Raw genomic sequence first — 20,657 nt, forward strand, 5'->3', positions numbered from 1 at the left:
TACGCCAAGAACCAGTCACTTCCCAGGGATATCGGTGAACATTTGAGAAAGACCTTAGTTTGTCATCTAACGTCCATGATCAGTCATACTGATAACGTTATTTTTCAAGCTGACGCAAGTTAATAACATTCACACCGCATATTTAAATGTGTAGTTAACATTATAGGTAGGCTGTGAAGTTTATTGCACACATATATTTAATTAATTGGTATTACTAGTGGTGTTGAGTGCTTGATTAGATGCTTTGTAATGTTGTAAAATTGTCTGACTAACTTTATTGTAACTTTCCTTTTTGCAGGTAAGATATGGGTGATGACTGAATGTACTGGAGGTGGCGGCAAGGTGGTCTCCATGGTCTACATTAGTCTGCAAGCAAGGGAATGCCTACGTGAAGATGTTTGGCTGGGGTGGTCTGAGGTGGCATGTCCTCCCCCTTTCTCCAAGTACCCTGACATCCATCTCCCTGACATCATCACCCACCGTCACTGGATCAACCTGAAGCCCCTTATACATGGGACATGGCACAGCACCACTACGTTCTGAAAACATATGACTTTCAATAACTTGCATGGCACCAAGAAAGGTCTGCCTCTGCTCTGAACCTTCTGTTAATGTGACATCATTTATACTTGAGGCTGTACACATCCCTTTGTTTCTATTTTCTTTATTGATGTCACCCAAACTTCAACTTTCTGTATGCCCCTGAACTCACACAAATTGTAAATTGCAATGCGCCATTTAACTAGTGGTGTAGTCGAGTTAGTTAGTTGTAGTGGTGGGTATACTGTGAGCAACCCCAAATGTTATTAAATACATATCCTTGCCTATTTTAAATGGGTTTACTGTGTAGTCCTGTGTATCACGTAGACTATACCACGGTCATTTAACTGCCTTGGTATTTAAGTCAGAGGCCATTGCTTAGTATTTAATTGTAGCCTACATAAAGATGTAGATGTTACAAGAATGTTAATATCAGAATAATTATTGGTTGATACTAAATCAATATTGAATGTTTTTTATTTCTTTTGTGTGATCTATCATTCAGAATGCTGCAACATGCCACAATCAGCCAAAGAGGACACATCGTAACTCCTCTCCTAGTTACTCTCCATTGGCTCCCTACAGTAGACAGAATTAAATTTAAATCTCTCACTTTGGCCTATAGGACATTGACTGGATCTGCTCCTTGTTATTTTAATTCAATGATCAAGATATACATCCCCAACCGCCCACTGTGGTCTTCTGATGAACTTCTGTTGTGTCGACCAGTCTTAAACGCTAGGTCAAATTCAAGACTCTTTTCCTCAGTGGTACCATGTTGGTGGAATGAGTTGCCCAGTGCTCTTCGTTCTTGTGATAGTTTTTGGTCTTTTAAGCACTTCTTATACATTATGGTTTGTATGCAGTAGTACTGTTTTATTTTCATTATAGGCTGTTGATTAATTTGACATTGTTTATTATTGATATTCTCCTTAATGTAGTCTTACCATGTTATTGTTGTTATATTATTGATTGAATGGGCATTATTATTTATTATTGCTTTCCCCCCTCATTGTTTATTTCATTAGGCTATTGATTGATCCCTGTTTTAAGTATTATATTGTTTTGTATTTGTTAAGGGTAACCATAACCATCATAATGTGGTATTTTCTTATGCACTTGAAACAAAGAATAAAAATGTTTCTTTAAACGTAGTACCACTTTAAACACATCACACACTGAACAGCAAAGTAGCTTCCTGATTATGTGTAAAATGTTTAGAGTATCCTGTCCTGATGTAGTAGGTCCATGTTCTCATATTTTTACAGCTGACATGAAGGCTGCAGTATTACATTTTTGATTTATAATGGAGCACCCTCTCTGGTGAAAGACTAGCAAGCCTGTGGTAGTGGCATACGATTACAGACATATTGAGAGGGCCTATCAATGAGTTGTCACAGTTTTCAATTTAGACGTATTATTTTGAAATGATGTACGTCTACGGGAGGATTTACCCCGCAAAATGCTACGGGAGGATTTCTCATGCAAAATGCTTCTCAAGCAGTGCAATCGCAGGTAACAACGATACCTTAACGCATTTTCAGATACCGCTGTTCTGAGCATACTAAGCAAATTGGCCATTTGTAACTTTGAATCCCTCCTCACGTTAAGCTATGGTCCAATAATGTGTTCACTAAAACACAAGTAACGTTATTTGTCGGGCTGATTCATAAATGGGCATACCGAGGTTGTCGACCTAGCAGGCTAGGTGGCGTTTTTTGCCATTCGCAAAACTAAGCAAGAGTTAACGTTAATGAAACTTTACATCGCCTTCTCCAGTGACAAAGTATATTCAAATGAAGTTGCAACGATGATGGCGGCAATCACTGGTTACGTTAAACCATTTCAAACAAGTAGGACTGTAAATGATGGTGACTATGGCTAACGTCACTTCGGATCAATATAGCCGAGCCCTTTTACTTTACCTATCAACTGGCTAATGCTAGCATGATGTAGCATGCTATGAGCTAATATACTTAGCATCTACGAAAGAACAGAACATATCTTTTTTCACAGAATCTGTCACAACTAACAACGATGTCTCTTACCAGCAACTACACAATGTATGACTATCAATATGTATTTAGTCAGACTGTGATAAGATAATAACAGCAACACTTATTTAGGTTAGATTATGTGTCGAAATCATAGGGTCGAAATCAGGTGTTAAAATAAGTGAGCGATGACGCGGTAGTGTCTGCAGCCAGCTGTCAATCATAGGTGTAAACACGCCCTTTTAGATTTGTTAATATAACATTAAAAAAAATAATTTCAGCGAGAAAAGAAAAATTGTGTGTATTGAAGCATCTTGAAAACTATTTTTTCGAATAAAAAGTTGTTGATACAAAAATAGTTTTAGATGAGAAAAGTGACACGGAAAGTTGGCTACTTGGCCATTGAAATACATGGGGATGGGCGGAGTTACACATTGTACTGCAGCCAGCCACCAGGGGGCTCTGGACTAACGCTCGCATCACTCTTAACAGACGGCACACTGTCCAGTTCTATATATACAGTCTATGATATATACAGTCTATGGCCTGGCTTTACTAACGTGCCTGCCTGCCAGCGCTAGAACTTGGAAAAACGCCATATGATTCTTACTGAATTCCATTCAGTATATTTATGAAAAAAGGCACTTATGTGCTTAATATTAAGCTTGATATTTACATAAATGATGTAACACACCATATGAGACGGTGTTTTAAAGGATATTTGACTTAAGACAACCAAGACGGTGCTCTAAAGCATATTTTGACTTAAGGAACTGAAAGAACGAATCAAACGAACGATTTGTGAAGGTGAAGGGAACTGAAAGAACTGATTCCCGGAATAGAATCATTTGGCCCATGTCTAGGGCCTAGGGCCTACCTGTAATCATAGACAGTAAAAGAAAGCCTGTAATGGTGTTGGTGTTGAAGTAGAACGTTCACGTTATGGTCATGTCACGTGGAGTGGCGGGAATCGTGATGGGAGTGATTTAGCAAGCTGTCTGGTTTATTTATTAGCTGCTAATTCATTTATTGTGACTGATAACATTAACTTCATGCTCACTCAGTATTTTAGGTTGTTACTCGCTGTGGAAGTGGAGTAAAGTAGAAGGATTGCGGGTGAACTTTTCATTTTGCATGTTGTTCATATCAGAGATTCTTGGCAGCTCAAGATTAATACACGAGCTTTAGCTAACTCATCGGAAACAACAGGAAGCCTGAGATTGAAGTTAACAGATGACAAACGTTGACTCGGCCTGTTTTTTCTCAACCCGTAAAATTGGTGTCATGGATAATTCAACAAAAAAGGAACCCAGAAACAGGTTGTCTAAACTTTTACTGCCAGAAACCAGTAAGTTCACTCTTTACTATTACCGCAGTAAAGATGAAATCCTTAAGGAGCAAAAAAAAACTGAAGACTTAAACTACTTCATCATTCACCCCTACAGTTTGTTCAGGTAAGGTTTATATCATAACGATATCAAGTCAGTAAATTCAATATGTAAACTTGGTGAAGTTTTTAAAGATAATCTAAATACTAGCATTGATTGCTTTTGTGGTAAATTAGCGTGTGAATGTGAAGTTAGCACTCTAACGTTAGCTTGCTGTGTTTGGCCTGCAGACTCTAGAAAGGATACAATGAAGTTTATTGTCACATGCATATAGTTACTGGATGTAAGAAATGCAGTGAAATTATGTCTGGTGTCAGCCTATTTATGCATTTGGGGGGGGGGGGGGGGGGGGGGGGGCACCACCAACAAGAGCAAGAGCAAGAGCAACAGGGGCAAGGAAAAACTCCCTTACTAAGGAAGAAACCTTGGGCAGATCCACGGCTCAAGGGGCTAACCTAACTGCCAGGGGTCTTGGTGTGTGTGTTGAGGGGATGACAAGGGAGATGGGATAGTGTGCTGTGTATGTGGGGAGAGGGCAGTGTGCAATATGTCATGAGACAATGTGAATGAAAGTGACATTAACATAAACGTTACACCAGATAAATCACTTCCCAGCCTTTGCTTCACTATTATGATAATACATCACATTATCTGCATGATGTATTCCGTAAAGAATACTTGATCACAATATGACACAATAAACATTGCCTTGTCTAAAGGCAGTTCTGTCGATTTCAGCATCTTGCTGAGACATTGCCACTTCTATTTTTTTTTTATCATTGTTGATATTCTCAACAGGAGGTACTGGTTGTGGATAATGATTCTGATGAGCAGTACCAATATAGTTTTCGTCCCCATGGTGGCCAGTTTCTTTGGGAAGCAAATCTACATTGGCTGGACTGTCTATAATGTCTTTGTAGACATATCATTCATTGTTGATCTGTGCCTAACTTTTCGAATGGGCTACCATCATGGAAGCATGGAGGTAAGTATATTGTTTGTTTATTTACTGAACAGCTTAATGTGTAAGCATAGTCATAGTGCTATATCAACAATGGTGCCAGTGTGAATTTCAATGGCTCTTGCATATTAGGTTTATCTTCTGTTGCCATTTGTCTTTCAACCAACAGGCTATTCTGGACCTTCGCAAGATAAGAAACCATTACCTGAAGACCTGGTTCATTCCTGATCTGTTGGCTGCAACACCAGTTGACTACTGTGTGTTGATTCTTTCGGTGTGTTGTCATTACAATATAGTGAATTTGTGTGCAAGCGCAGATAGGTGCGTCTGAAATGTCAGCTAGTGATGTGAGCCGAGCAGAAGAGATGTCTAGGGATGTCACAGGTGGGCTAGTTGGAACTTAGAGAATTCAATAGTCAAATTATGTTAGTTGAGTAAATTAGCGTAACAATGTAGTTGTTTTGTTCTAATGTTGTGAACCTAACTAACCTTATGTCAAACTCATGTATATTGCACACACCCAAAATATATTTTATGTGAAGAGTACACACACACACACACACACACACACACACACACACACACATACAGACAGCGCCCCTGATGTAGGTTATCCTGGTTGTGGCCCGTTTACTTTGGCCTGTAGAAAAACAATCGGTGCAATTGGGTGCGAAGTTACTGTTTTTTTTTTATTTATTTTTTTTATCTGGGTTTGTTTCAATCGATAGGACATCAGCGGCGGGTAGGACAATAATTCCAATGTGAGATTAGAAATCTACAGGTTTCTAGGGTAGACTGAGTACAGTTTAGACACATTTTGCTCACACAAAATCAAACAAAAAGTAGATACTGAAAAGAAGTGATTTTTCACATGAAATTCTACATGCCATTTCCTTAGCTTGTAGACTAAGAAATAATCAATCAATAATACCCATAGGTAGTTTATATTTTCCGCAATTAGCTCATAAACATAAGGTGCATTTTTGTCTCGACATGTGTCTCAACTGTACCCATATGGAGTACAGTTGAGACAGTACCTAGTACAGTTGAGACACCCATTTTTAATGATGTATAGTTAACTAACTGTTCATTGCAAAATGTATAAAAAATAACAATTGGGCAAAGTGTCATTTCATTTAAATTGGTTAAAATGAATAAAATAGGAATAAAATAGTTGACACAGGAACTGATGTGGTGAACAATACAAATGGAATGTTCAAGTAATAACTCTAAAGGCCCATTCACACCAAGAACGATAACTATAACCATAACGATAAAAGCGTTCACACTGAACAACGATAAGCAAAGTCTCTCCTTGTGTTAATAAATGTGACGGTTAAAATTTGATGGGTTCTGATGGGCTATTAGCTTTTTATCGTTCTGAAAATCGCTCTGAAAGTGATCCCCAACGATATCGTTCTTCATGTCGTTATCGTTATAGTTTATGTGTGAACGTCGTCATTCATATTCACAAGAACGATATTTATTTATAGTTATCGTTATCGTTCTTGGTGTGAATGGGCCTTAACAATACATTTTGTCTCAACCGTACCCTGCTGACCTCCTCACACATTTCTCTAGATTTTGCAGTGACCTTACATGACACAATGTCATGAAATAAGCCAGTTTATAGGGCACAGTATAACTATTGTGATGATACCAGTTACGTTGTACAGACACACAAGGGTAATGAGTTGTGTCTTTCAAATTTTTTGTGATCAAAGAGGACACTAATACGCATGTGCATAGCAAAAGTCACAACTTGGGCTTTATGGTTTTGTTGATAGGAATATTTTTTACAAAGTGGTACACATAAAATAGAAAATAGTACACATAAAACCCTGTGTAGTTACCACTAATTTCTGCAACAGACAACTTTAGGTGGGGTTGACCCAGATGAGTCTAGGCATCTCTTGAAGATCACAAATGTCTTCAGCCTCCTGCGGCTCCTGAGGGTCTTCAGGCTGGTGCGCTATGTAAACAACTGCTTGGAGGCAAGTGGACTTTACATGTGTTTTATATTTCCATTTCATGCTTCCACATCCACACTCCACAACTTTTTCACAGTTACCTAATGCCAAGCAAAAGTATGTAATGTGATGTTTGACCCACCAAGGCATCGTACATAAGAATTAATTCAGATATTCATAAATGTTTTATTACTAAAAGGCATCATTGGCATATAGTTCTTTACAAGGTTCCAGTTTCCATTGCCAGGCAGTATTATGTATATCCTTCCAAAGGTTTGGGGGGTTGGATATATCGACAACAAGGCCATTATCATGTAATCATGTCACTTACATAATACATAACACCTTTACATGCTCTAAATTACCTGAAGAGCTAACAATATGTGTGTAACTAGCCTCAGTATTGTAAATCTTTTCAGATTAAGATTTTTGATTTGTGTTTTTTTTTTCTGTTACAGAGGCTTAGTGTTAGTATGAAATCCTTCTTGGAGGTGATCTACAACATATTTGGCATCTACCTAATATGCCACTGGAACGCGTGCTTCCAATTCATGTTGGCTACTTGGTTGGACTATCCGCCTAACAGCTGGGTCACCCTAGCGGGTCTAGTGGTATGTCCTGTAACATTTTGAGTGTATACGTGGCCAAATATCATAGGGGCCATATTAGAAAAAGTGACTAGTTAGTTTAAAACAAAACAGAATTCAGTGTTCAAATCCAGCATATGCGATATTTAGATATGTTTTCCCATTCAGCATTCAAGATCAAAGTTAACAGAACAACTCAGGGGCTTAGGACACGTTTGATGGGTTTCAACTATGCCACACTGATGCATTTTGTTTATTGTGAACTGAACAGAAAAGACAACACAGCATACTAAACAAGGTCATTGGGCAGCAACTCCATGAACGTAGACTCATATTGCCTGTCTTGACAGTCTTACTGTAGATCAAAAATTCTTCAGTCCAACTGAAAGTGAACAGTATTTGTTTCATTAGCTTTTAATTTACTTGCCTTCAGACTACATTATATGTTTATTTGTTGGCTGAATGGCTGGTATAAAGCTCAGTATTTCAATAGTTTCATACGTCTTTAATTACGAAAATTTGATTTGAAATACATTAGATGAATACATGATGAAATAAAAAAAGCAAAACACAAGGCGAAAGAAAATATATTATTAAAATGGGCGAGGCAGAATAAGGTGAATAGATACAGTAGGAGTTTAATGAGTACTGTATGTGCTTATGTCTCTCATTTCTCAAAAAGGATAAACCAATTAGTGTCCAGTACACAAGGGCCATGTTTCGCTCACTTTGTCATATGATGACACTTAACTATGGCTCAGGAATTCCAAAAGGTATACAGACATTATTTACAAGTATATACATACATTATGTTGTACTCTTACTCAACTAAGATACTGTTGTTGATGTCTTAAATACCTTGCAGGGATATCAGAGCAGTGGATGATGATAACGAGCATAACGGTCGGTTCTGTTTTATATGCTCTGGTTCTGGCCAAAATCACATCCCTCCAGGCCACCTTCAACACCAGTCAGCGGGCCTATGAGGATAGGGTGAGCCTTCCAGACCTCTGGAATAGAACCCGACTGATATCCGATTTTTAAGGCCGATACCAATTTCGATATTTGAATAGTATATATTCGATAATATCGATTTTTGTTAGTTTGAATAATAGTCATAATTTGTGTTTAAAAGGGAAAGTGGAGGCTACGTGTGTGCTATAAAGTAACAGAAATAGGGTGACCACCAACCAGACTCTGAAAAGGAGGACAAGTTGTGTTTAAAAGGGCAAATGGCCAAAATGAGGATCAGTATTTGGCTTTCCTTTACTTCATTTTAAAATAGTTATTGCCCATTATAAACACAGATAGCGATAGATTTGGTATATAGATCGGCAAATAGCTAATATCGGCGAACCGATTTATCAGTTGGGCTCTACTCTGGGAAGTCTTATCCAGGCTTTTCATGTATTACCATGTGCTGTGGCTGTCTATTGTATAAGCAACATTTTTCATGAAGGGTATGTGTAATGTAATGTAATGATTTTGTTTACACTATGATTTTAAAGACCAGCCAGTTAGTTCCATTGCAGATACTCAAATCAGTCTTATTTTGAAGCTTGTAGGCTTTTGTTTTTTATCGCATCACCACAAGATGGCAGCACTGGTTCAATTTTATCAGAGCCGTATATAGATATATCTCTATATACGGCTCTGAATTTTATCTTATCACATTAGGCAGCAGTCTGGTCATGCTGGTATTGGGCACACTTGTAAAAGAAAAGCATTAGATTGAACAGGAGACATGAGGTCTTACTCTTTCTGCCTTCTTTCAGCACAACGAACTCAAGGTGTATATAAGACACAAACAGGTGGGGGGTACCCTAGTCACTCGTGTGTTTGGTCATATGGAGAACTGTTACCAGGGCAAGTGGTTTGATGAGAAGGCCATCCTAGATGAACTCTCTGAGCCGCTGAAACTGGTATGATTTAGCCTGTTTGTACACACTTTTCAAAATAATTTAGTCTCACTATCTAAAGAAATCGCCCATGAGTTACAGAAATTGTATGTATACGGCAGGAATCCACTTTAATTGTAGTAACAGCAAAAACAACAATTTTGTGAACCTCCCATAGAGTCTGTCTGTCTAGAGAGGGGTCTGGAAATGGTATTAAAGATAAAACAGCAAGCCATGGAAATGTTAGTTTTCTTATCATGATGGCTTGAAATGTACCATATGTACAACACCGTCTGAGTAAATGTTTTATTGTGCATTACATTAACTAACCATATTGTCTTAACTGCACTGCATTAACCATATTGAATTGACCACATTGTGAATTGAACACTTCTGTATTGAATCTAACAATGTAAGTCTACATCGGCAAATCAGCTATTCAAACTTTGTCCTTTTTTGCCAAACTTGCCAAGTCAAAATATTAGGTTGTACAGGAACATGTTTCTTCTTAAAGAACTCATGTCTATTCCACCAACAGGCTGTGATGCAGCACGTTTGCGGGGATCTGCTGAGAAATGCCTTTGGAAATGCAGACTTACTGTTTCTGTCCAAGCTGCTACTGGTGGTTGAGTTTGAGAGCTACCAAATGGGAGATGTGATCATACGGCCAGGGATTACAGCAGACTATATGTACTTCATCGACAAGGGCACCATAATGGTGGAGGATGCTGGTGTCCAGCACAAGCTAATAGATGGAGACTTTTTTGGAGGTAAACCTCAGTTTTTAGCTGTCCTGTAACTGCAGTAACTGTTACGTAAGGCGTTTTTCCAGTAGAAGTTGAATATTTCTGAACTTTAAAAACAACTCTGAGCTGCAGAAAAAGACGCCTGCGATCACGTTTTTAAAAAAGCCTAGGACTTTTTTGAAAACACGGTCTACTCCATAGGATTATAACGTAAAACGGACGCTGGCAGGTGTGAAAAATACACCTAGTCTGAACATAGCCTAAGACAAAAACTGAGTATTGCCTCTAGTCAATGTGATCCCCATCTATACCTTTGCGGTCATGATTTATCATTGCAGAGTGAGTCTTTCTTTTAATGTAAACTCAAAAATATTTTTCACAGAGATAGCGCTGGTAAAGTTCTCCAAACATTACATCAAGGTATGGAATTTGAGTCCGTCCCGCTTGGTTTGTCTGTCGTGCCAGGCCTACCACACCGTGCTGCAGGATTTCCCTGAGCTGCAGGGCAAGCAGCTCAGCAGGCGGTCTCTCGCTCCCCAACGTGAGTACACCTGAAACCAAATCATCAAATCCTCAGTTATGCTGTGGCCCCCATTTTAACAGTACTAGTGGGCTATTGGCACACTTTCATTCAGTACACCTGGAGCCAAATCATCATATTTCGACAGTACTAGTGGCACACTTTCATTAGGTTTAGGTACAGGACGTTCAATACAGATATGTACCAAATGCAGTCTTTAACAGTGTGACGGAACTGCTTTGAGTTTCGTCTTCTTTTTGGGTTTTGGCCACAGAGTCGGAGGAACAGCAGCGATGCGGTAAAAAATGTTGATTTAATTTTAAGGCTTACCAAATCACAGCAAGCAAGTGGTGATTAAGGGGAATATACTAAACAAAAAATAGTAATGCAAAAAAGAATGTAAATATGGAATAAACAGTTCAATCACATAGTAAACACATTCAAAGAGGTACATATAGGGACGAACATACAGAGCAACTTGATCAGGATTGCCCTGCTCCCCCCCTTGGCGCTTCCCACTTGAACATGGCCAGTTCCCTCCGGAACCCAATTAAAAAAGTCCATTGTTTCCTGACGGCACCCCTTTGCTTCCGGACAGTCAGAAAACAAACGAGGATGCCGCCGCCGGTAACATAGCATGCAAACATTTACACAGAAGTTTGGGCACCAACCTGTATGAAATAAATGTTATGCATAGTAAATAGTCTTTGTGTTTAGTGTTAATTTCCATGTACTTGACGTGAGTGACGTTGCTTAATGTGTCTGTGCATTTGTTTGTGTGTGTGTGCGCGCGTGTATAAGACGTAGTATAGTATAGTCCATAGTCTGTGCCGTCAGGGAATTAGATATGTGCGGTCACATTTAGGACCGTCACAAACAGTAATCAGCAGGCTTTTTTGCTTGCAGACCATGTTTCAAATTCAAGTTCCCACACATACATAAGTAGCAGACCAAATATCAGTTTAGTTAATGGCAAAAAACAAGTTAGTAGTATTCAAAATACTATTCCCATCGGAAATATTGTCAGTGAATTTTAGGTTAGCAATACCTACAGGCTACCTACCAAGGCCAGTACACACCAGATACGACACGAAATTCCGGGAAAATGCAAAAATTTAGTGTGCAGAATTTTCACACTCAAAGTGTACACACTGAGTCTGATGCGATTATTTATTATCTCAAGAATAGAAAGAGATTTGGGTAAAAGAGAGAACAAAAGTGAGAAGTCGTAAAATCATCAAAATTGAAGCAGATTATAGCCTTTGGGAGGTGCTGGGGAAATAAAAGCTTACGGCCATCCTTCCCACCCCTTGTCTATTCTACTTGTGCTATTATGATAATTGTGTAGTCCACTGATGAAACACATAGAAGTCGGTTGGGGGTCATCAGTGCACCAATCCACCCCACTGCACATCACACACACACACACACACACACACACACACACACACACACACTTTGCTCCCGCATATTGGGCTTGAGTTCTGCAATTTGAGCGGACTGTTGTAGCCTAACAACTTGTAGCGTAGGCTAAGCCTAATTTAAAATGTTATGCAAAATGTTGTATGCCAGCATGCTATAAAACAGGCATGGCCTATATCATGTGCAACTCAGGAAACCATTTCACACGCATGCATACCTCAAAAGTCGTGTTAATCTAAAGTGGAGCGTAACCCAACAAACATCAGAGACTGATAAAATCGCACTGATGCAACAAGTGGTTAAAATTGATCAGCTCGCATGGCAATGATCAACACACAGCAAAAACTAGGCTAATAATGACACCAGTTAAAGTGTTCCACATATTACAGAGTTCTACATTAGCCTACTTAAGTTATGAGGCATAAAGCAATGTTAACGCACCAAGTCCGAGACTTCTCTTGCGCTAACTTGAGGCAAAATTATGATGGTGGGAACCCTGGACATAATGCTGTTGTCAGCATATATAGAAGTAGGATAGGCTATATTATCATGCGCTGCATCCAACTATGGGTTCAAATGCCTAAGCAATGGCCTATTCTAAAACGTTTCTTCACATTTTTGTGAATGAATGTCATATTTTTCCATGCACATCTGTACAGTGAGAAGCTCTCTGTTCACTGCTGTACAGATTTCATTCTTTTTTGGTGCTTGTGAAATGATGGGATGGTGGTAAGAAGTAGGGAAAGCTGTGTATGGTGGAGTTTGCACTGTTGAACTTCTTTGTAACTTTGGCATATAGGCCTATTAATGAGATGTCATCATGGGCAGCAAGATCACCCATTTTGTCAGCTTTTTCTGCTTGTAGTTCTACTTGTGACATCAATGGAACCCTGCGAAATCCTTATTTAATTGGTCAGGCACTCTTTTTCGCATGCGAAATTTTGCATCAAATGAGACTTCCGAAAGCTTTTTTCATCGCAACGAATTTCGTCCTCTGTGTGTACAGACTAATTTGAATATATGTGTTTAATAGCCTGCATAATTTCGTGCGGAAATTTCGTCAGAAAAATTGGATTTGGTGTGTATGGCCCTCTACTGTACCGAACATTAACTGAACCGTGACTTCAAAACTGAGGTACACACTGAACCGTAATTTTTGTGTTCCGTTCATCTGTACACCAGTGTATGTCACCGGTAATAATTAGCAGAAATACAAAACAAATTCACATATTGTCTCATTTTTTAAAGTGGTGCCACAATGGAGGTTTAGGCAGTTGTCAATAGTTCTTCAAGACTTTTCAGACAATTCTCATAAAATATTAATTAGTCCATATTCATATTATGCAGTTCTGTATAATGTCCTGAATTAAGTTGTTCTTTGTCTCTCTTTTTTTCTCAGCCAGTAGTAATTTGGTGTATCTTGCTTGATTTATTATTCAAAAAATAATTAATGGATATGTTTTTTTGTTTTTGTTTTGTTTGTTTTGTCTTGCACAGGTGGTGGTAGGACATGAGACTTTGGACAATTATGTTTGTTTTTGAGGCGGAATACTATGATCAGCCTACCATTCATCCAGAATCTGCCCACTGCACACAATATGTCTGTACTGAGAAAAGATCAAAGGAACGATGTAACAACCTTAGCACACATTCCAAACCATTCCATGATGATTTCTGTGGCCTTTTATACATTTCATCAGTCTGACTTGGTAACAATGTGGTAAAATGACAGCAGTTTTTTTTAGGTATAGGACTTTGGCCATGCCATGAGTTAGACATTGTAGTAGACAGTTAGAGCTTTGTTTGGGCATGCAATCAATGCCTAGGCAGCGCAATCTTTTTAAACTGTTGTCTCTCTAGTAACAAAATGTTAAATGTACCGTTTTCATTCTCATTCTAAGGAATGTATTACTTTATAAGTTTGTATGTTACATTTCCATGTTTAGTTGTGTTATAGTTTCATACAGCATTGCTGAATTGTCAGCCAAAATATCTCCTGGACTCCCATCAACAACTAGAGCATGTTCTGTTGAGAATATTCAGTTCAGTTTTGCACTGACAACATACTCTTATCAGTTGTGCATTTGTACATGCATGTTCTCATTAACATTAACATTTTTACCATTCAAAGTTCAATAATCATTCAAAACCTGCAGAAAAACAATTCCGTTCTGGTCCCAACCATTAGCATATATGAATTTTAAAGTTTAAAGTTAGGAGATGCGATATGATGTACACGTGTGTGTACAGTACTTATCAGGAGAGTAAGTCTTGAAGTTAGACTGAAAGACCAACTAGTAAGTGATGTAGTCTAAACAAAATATATATACAGCTAGGTTAGAAGTTGTTATATCGTAACAGACAGCTCCTCATTTACAGAAAGCCAGATGAGCTGTGGGTATCATTCCTCAGGGCACTTTCAGAGAGCTAAAAGGCCAGGTCCTTATAGCCTACCTGAATTTGAAACTTCACTGTCTGTTAACTGGCATTTTGCCACTATGTTATCTTCCCTCCGTCCTATCTCATCCAGGCATGGCCTCAGACACGTCTAAATGCAAATTGAGGTCCAATGGAGTGTAATTGCTGGTGTGTGATGATTACAACGGGAAACTAATGATTTTCCTCTGCCAAGGTCAGGCGAGGTTTAATTAGGAGAGGTGCAATCAGCGCTACTCCCCTCTTGCAGGCGAGCTGTTATCTGGGCGTCTGCCAAAAAAAAAAAAAAAGCCTACCTATGGCACGTCTGAATGAGCTAATGTGTCAAAGGCCTGCCACCACATTGCACTGTTGTGATTGTGTTTGAAGTGGAATAACTAAAGCTTGTCATCCGAAGGAGTGGTTTGAAACCAAAAGGTCGACTTTGTGGAGATTAGAATATGGCACTTGTAATTTGGAAATAGGTGTAGAGTATATCAAGAATAAGAGACACACTGAGGATTCAGAGTTATTACCTGAGGTCTGCTTCTCCATTTCCATTACCATATGAATTTTCCCTCAATTCTTCCTGCAAAGAGTTGTGAATAGTTTGGCATATCTAAATTATGTATCATCATTACTTTTTATGATCTATATAGTTCTTACTTAAATCTGCCCAAGGATAGACATCCACTGGCACCAGAATTAAAGAATTAAATCAATATGAGACAAGTCATATACAAAGGGTTACAACACTCACCCTTCAACAGGACACTTTGCTAACATATTGTACAATGAATAGTACTTCACTAAGAGCTATATTCTGACATTTACCCCCATGAAACTGTTATATAATTCAACAGTTTTAAATAATAGTCTTGACTGACTGTCCTCAGAAAAAAAAGTAATTCTGGCAATGAAGTTTTAAGATAAAGTACTTTGATTTTAACCACACAATACTATCAGCCAGCTTGCACCAGTCTAATTACCATTTCTCTGTCTGCTTGTTCGGATTATCCTTGGGAAAAATATTGTAGACCACCCTCCTGGCTGCCCGAGTGCCTGAGAGCACACAAGGAGCACCCAACAATTACATCTGATGTTCAGACTGTCTTTTAAAATGTTGTCCCGACTAGATAAATGAACAGCACTAGATAGAAATGTGTGTGGCAAGGGCATGTTATTTCACCTTGAGACAGGTGAATCTTACATTTGTAGTTTCAGTCTCACTGAAATGAAAATATTTTTTTAGTGCTGACTATCAAGACCTTATGCTAGACCTTATGTATATAATAATCTTGTGATACTGCCCAAAACTATGCTGCTTGTTTTTCTTCATGACAGATTTAAAAATTTGGTCTTAAATTATTTAAACTAAACCCAGCAAATGTAATGCCCTAATTGTACCACTTATTCAGTGAAATGAAGAAGAACTGTTGGAAAAAAGGAAGGTGTTCAGTAGGCCTACAGATTACAGAGTTTACTAGCCATTATGATCTGGCCATTAGGTGTACCTAATGCTAGCATTTCCTCAGTCATTCTGGGAAAAAACCCTTTAGTATGCATGCTACAGAGCTGGGTTTAGCTGTTTTCTCTGTGGCTTTTCTGTCTGACCCACTTTCTGTGCTTGACTTGACTGGGTTGCTGCCACTGCTGCTGGGGGAGGTCCCTGCAGACTCTCCCTTACACAACCCAGTGAGTCCCCTAAGTGACAATCCATGCGTGTACACACAGAGAGAGAGAGTACACTATGCATCCTTTGTTTTGTTTTTGAAGACCAAAGGTAAAAATGTTAGCAGCCAGCTGATTGGGAATTTTAGAAATCCTTAAGAAAAAATTAGATACAAAATGAGAGTTGCAATATAATGAAGCCTACATTCAGTGTGCAATATTCAGTGGAGAAATTAATCAGATGAAAACTGACAGTCTGGGGTGCCTTTGAGGAGGTCAAGAATGTACTACATTCTACAGAGGTCCACCAGAGGGCTAACTTGATTTCCCATAAGAATTGTGTGAAACTATCAATAACATTCTTTGCCGCTTGCACAAAGGCTGTTTCTTTTGTCAAGATTCTGATATCCTGTTTTCTCAACGTGTCCTTTATGAAACATGAAGTGAAGTGTGTATTCAAACGGTAGCCTATGGATGTCGTATTTTATTGCAAAACCTCCAGGGAAGCCTAGACACACTTTGTATTCTCGTATACTGGAACATGTGAAATTCTCCCTTGCTATAGCCTAGGAAACCGAATATTTCAGCTGACCTAAAGGGGAAAAACTGAAAACATATTGTAACTCGAATGCTACAGAAAAATGGATTGAATGTTCTTCTCGAATCATACAGAAAACACGATATGGAGGGGTCATTTTGGTTTTTTTGAGAAAGGTTATTTTTTGTGCTAATGCTAACATATCTTTTGTTACCCCATATATCCTGCTAACTTCTGATGGAAATGCCATTCTGCACAATCACCCGACGTAGTATGTATAGCCTATATTGTGAGGGGAGGATGAAGGTCAAATTATCTTTGCTTGTGATGTGCCCAAACAGTGTTACAAATCCAGTCCAGATTCTATACTGAATCCAGCCCGCATTTTCCAAGATAGGCGCTGGTGGATAATAGTTGTTACAGTTTTCGATAATGCCATGCTTGGTGAAAGGGTAGCCTACGTGTTTGTGCCCCATATGGGTGAAAGGAGATGAATAGTTTCCAATACATTTTCGTCGTAGATATAGTCTACAACATTCACAATTGAAACAAAATCTGGTATTTCGTTAAGAATCAAGACGTGCTTCAGTTGATTGTTAAACGCATTTCCCTCCAACTGGCTCACCACCAACCCCCTGAACGTATATTTTCGTTGTGCCGGTCATAAATGATGACTTGCCATGCACACACAAGTTGTGGCGGCTTCAACACTAAATAATGAAAGCAAACCTAGTTTATCCTTCCCTTTGAGTCATAAGTTTAAAATCGTTTAAGTCAGGAGGAGCATCTCGCGGATCCGGGGCTGTGTTTGGGGCAGGAGATAGGGGCAGCGCTACCCCTATGAATAATGTAGATCGTTTTCATCATGAGCTGAACATAACAAGCATAGCTCGCGCCTCTATGGGCAACAATTCGGATCCACGAGAGAAGGAATATGGAAATAAATCTATATCATCTTCAAATCCGAAAGTGACTTCGAGGATGGAGACAGGTTTGCTAGCGAATCATAAACTGAAAAATGCTGGTGGCGGAGATCCCCCTCCTTCGTCTCACCACCACACACCTCCACAGCAACAGTCGCAACCATTCAATCAATTCCAACAGCATCACCAACGTCAAATTCAAAACAACAACATTAGCAACCAGCAATCAGCGCAAGGAGACTTCGGGAATCGTCAACATGGAGGGAAAGAGAATATTTTGGGCGACCAAACCGAACGCCATCAGCAATTACTGAATAAAAGTGAAGAGGAGGACCGATCCTGCAAAACGGGTGATCGGATGGGCAGCAGGTACGACCACAGCAACTTGGGACCAACGAATAACAACATCAACCAGTCACAAAGTGGGAACACTACGGTTTCTGAGTTTAATAATTATTATGGGAATGGAAGAGGAGGGCCTTGCTTTGATCAACATGGCGGACAACAAAGCCCTGGGACGGGGATAATGCATTCGGCACAAAACAGCATGGATCAAGTACAAAACTCTCACGAAGGGTATCATAATAACCCCTACAACCACTATCCGAATTACAGACCTGGCTATGGTGGCACTGGATATGGTATGATGAGCCCCTCACGGCAGGGGAACAACATGATGGGCCCAGGTGGTAATACGACTTCAGCTAGTCATGGAAAAGCTGCCATGGCTACAGCCTCGGCTTCTGGTGGTGTAAATGTCGGGGGTTTTCAGCGATTTCCTGGACAAAATCAACAGCACCCATCTGGAGCTACCCCTACTTTGAACCAGTTACTGACATCGCCAAGTCCTATGATGCGAGGATATGGCAGTGGCTATCAAGATTACAATAATCCCTCTGCACAACAACAACAATCAAGCATGGGCTTGAGCAAAGAAATGAGCTCTCAATATGCCCAAACTTCTCATGGTTGGGGAGGACAACAAAGAAATCATCCAGCAATGAGCCCTGGGAACAACGGTCACGGTGGCAACAGGGCTCAGGTGGGTTCGTTAAGTTGTTTGTCTGTTTACGTTGAGTTCTCTAAAACAAGTTACTGCTTGTGAGCATAGCTATCCGCCTAGTTACATTGCTTCTTAGCCAGCTAGCTAACTCGTCAACTTGTTTCCAGCGGCCCTGTACCACCACAGCTAGCTTGGACCATTTAGCGATTTGGCAGGAGCCAATGCTAGCTGACGTTAGCCAACGTCTAAAGGAGCATTTGAATAACTTGCCATGACAAACTCGGTAACATGTTCATTGCAAGAGGGTAGAAATGTAGACTCTATGATATGAAATTGTTATATACGGACTCAGAACAACTCCTGTTTAGTCATTGCAATCAGCTGTGTAACCTGAAACAAAGTTACCTTATTAAGTTCTGTCCCAAGGTGACTTAACGTTAGCTGGCTAAGCTAGCCGTAGCTTCTAATGCATTTAGCAAACGATTGGCCATTATTTGTAGCAGGTTAACGTTAGCTTCCTCCAGCTACCCTTGAACATATATATTTTACACAAGTTTCGCTTCATAAGTATTCTATCAAATACATTTCCGTATCATTATCTATGGTACTACATTATTTACGACGTTTAAAAAGTGACTTCTCTGGAGAAGAAACAGACCGTGTTTCCTACCATGGAACATTCTAGTAGTAACGTTAAACTACTGCAGTTGGAGGGGGTAGCAGTGCTAACATTAACATTCTAGCTAACGTTACCATTTTGGCTAGCCTGTAACCCTAGGCTGTGCAATCGCTTTAATAGTGTTTATAACGTTAAAAATGTAACATATTAAACTATAGCAATAGCTACATATGACCAATTTCGTTGCTGCAAACATAATAGAAAGTTTAGTCGATTAAAATCACCCGTTGAATTTGGGTAAGACTTTAAAAACTATTCGCGGAAACAAAGTTAATTTAGCTACCTAATGTTAGCTAAGGTTAGCTATCGCTAGCATCTTACAAGTAAATTGGCTAATTGTAGCTAAAAGAGAAGCTAACTAGCCTGTAAGCTAAGTCATTTGATTGATAGGGAGGGGAGGGTGATTAGGGCACAAGTAGAGCATAAGTAAGTAGAGCATGTCTTTGTAGGATGTTATGTGTTTTGTTACAACTGTCATTCTATCTTTAAAGTTGGTGGCAGTTAAAGACAAATTATTTTTAATGTCTGCATAGTGTGAGGTTGGGCCTTTTCCAGCCACAGAGTGTTTGTATTGATGTAATCATTTTTGGTAAGGTTAATAGTGTCATGTTTAAGAGTTTAGTTGAACTTGCAAACAGTTTAAGCAAAGGAAAAGAGTTTAAGCAGATTCAAAAGTAGTTGGACAGTAGACTTTAAGCTGATTGCCTCCCACTCTGTCAGTGGGCATCAACTTTGATTCCCAAGTTTGAGTCACTGTTAATGTGTTTTTTTCCTACTGTTTTTTTTCACCCCTGAAGAATTAGAATAAATAGTGTGTTAATTATGAAGAAAATCAAAACAGTATTTTTTACAGTATTGTAGGTCCTATATTGTTTGTTTGTAGACCTTCTGTGACAGCTTCATGATCAACCAGCCACTGTACCTAGCGAGTGCACTGGGTTTAGTAATCTGTCACTTGCTTTTATGCTAGGGCCACCTTAAGGGACCACACTTTTTTTTTTTTTTTTTGTTCACCTCTGGATGAGTTTCGCTGACCTTCACACACATGCAGATTAGCCATGTGCTGCCAGTTATTGTCTGTCTCAGCGGGAAATGGGGAACAGTTTTGCTTCAGTGCCCTGGGTATGTTAGTGGAGGCTTTGCTAGAGGTAATGCCTGTATCGTATAGCATTTTTAAAATATATGGTTAGGTATTCTCTGCTGTCAGGGTTATGCTTAGACTAAATTTAAAAACCAGCACACAATTTGTCATTTAAAGTCGAGTTCTTGTAGAGTAGGAAAGAATTTATTTGATTGTTTGTCAGTTTGAACTGGGTATTTGAGTTGGAGGCAATGTTATAACCAAGTCATGTAGGGTGAATGAATAGGCCATAGTCTTTAGTCTTTACAGGGTTCCTACGCA

The 20,657-nt window shown here is 39.2% G+C and overlaps 2 protein-coding genes and 1 long non-coding RNA gene across 10 annotated transcripts in view; 2 read left to right on the forward strand and 1 right to left on the reverse strand.

Annotated features, from left to right (window-relative positions):
• Positions 1 to 3,480: 3,480 nt before the first annotated feature.
• On the forward strand, positions 3,481 to 14,151 carry LOC121712108 (potassium/sodium hyperpolarization-activated cyclic nucleotide-gated channel 1-like). 3 transcript variants are annotated; one of them, XM_042096096.1, is made up of 11 exons: positions 3,482 to 3,988; positions 4,721 to 4,907; positions 5,053 to 5,157; positions 6,755 to 6,877; positions 7,312 to 7,464; positions 8,123 to 8,213; positions 8,306 to 8,433; positions 9,216 to 9,362; positions 9,877 to 10,108; positions 10,467 to 10,625; positions 13,524 to 14,151. In XM_042096096.1, exons 1-11 carry the CDS (start codon positions 3,768 to 3,770, stop codon positions 13,538 to 13,540), a joined length of 1,563 nt encoding a protein of 520 aa, XP_041952030.1. In that variant the 5' UTR covers positions 3,482 to 3,767; the 3' UTR covers positions 13,541 to 14,151. The 3 variants fall into 3 exon arrangements, with proteins under 3 accessions (XP_041952031.1, XP_041952030.1, XP_041952032.1); XM_042096097.1 differs by lacking the exon at positions 9,216 to 9,362 and having other exon boundaries at positions 3,481 to 3,988; XM_042096098.1 differs by lacking the exon at positions 7,312 to 7,464.
• On the reverse strand, positions 10,557 to 19,245 carry LOC121712114. 2 transcript variants are annotated; one of them, XR_006032515.1, is made up of 3 exons: positions 18,982 to 19,245; positions 15,431 to 15,503; positions 10,557 to 10,635 (listed from the first exon to the last, which is right to left on the reverse strand). It is a non-coding gene; the product is annotated as an uncharacterized LOC121712114 (long non-coding RNA). The 2 variants fall into 2 exon arrangements; XR_006032514.1 differs by lacking the exon at positions 10,557 to 10,635 and adding an exon at positions 14,976 to 15,030.
• arid1b (AT rich interactive domain 1B (SWI1-like)) overlaps positions 17,304 to 20,657 on the forward strand; it is a 72,697-nt gene continuing 69,343 nt past the window's right edge. For 2 of the 5 annotated variants that reach the window (XM_042096091.1, XM_042096093.1), the window contains exon 1: positions 17,426 to 18,615. In XM_042096091.1, the coding sequence (XP_041952025.1) occupies positions 17,491 to 18,615 (1,125 nt within the window). In that variant the 5' untranslated portion in view covers positions 17,426 to 17,490. Of the gene's footprint in view, positions 18,616 to 18,675; positions 18,860 to 20,657 lie in introns of those variants that run through there. The other 3 variants (XM_042096092.1, XM_042096090.1, XM_042096094.1) reach the window with 3 other exon arrangements.

This window comes from Alosa sapidissima, chromosome 6 (genome assembly GCF_018492685.1).
Source record: "Alosa sapidissima isolate fAloSap1 chromosome 6, fAloSap1.pri, whole genome shotgun sequence".
Classification (NCBI taxonomy): domain Eukaryota; kingdom Metazoa; phylum Chordata; class Actinopteri; order Clupeiformes; family Clupeidae; genus Alosa; species Alosa sapidissima.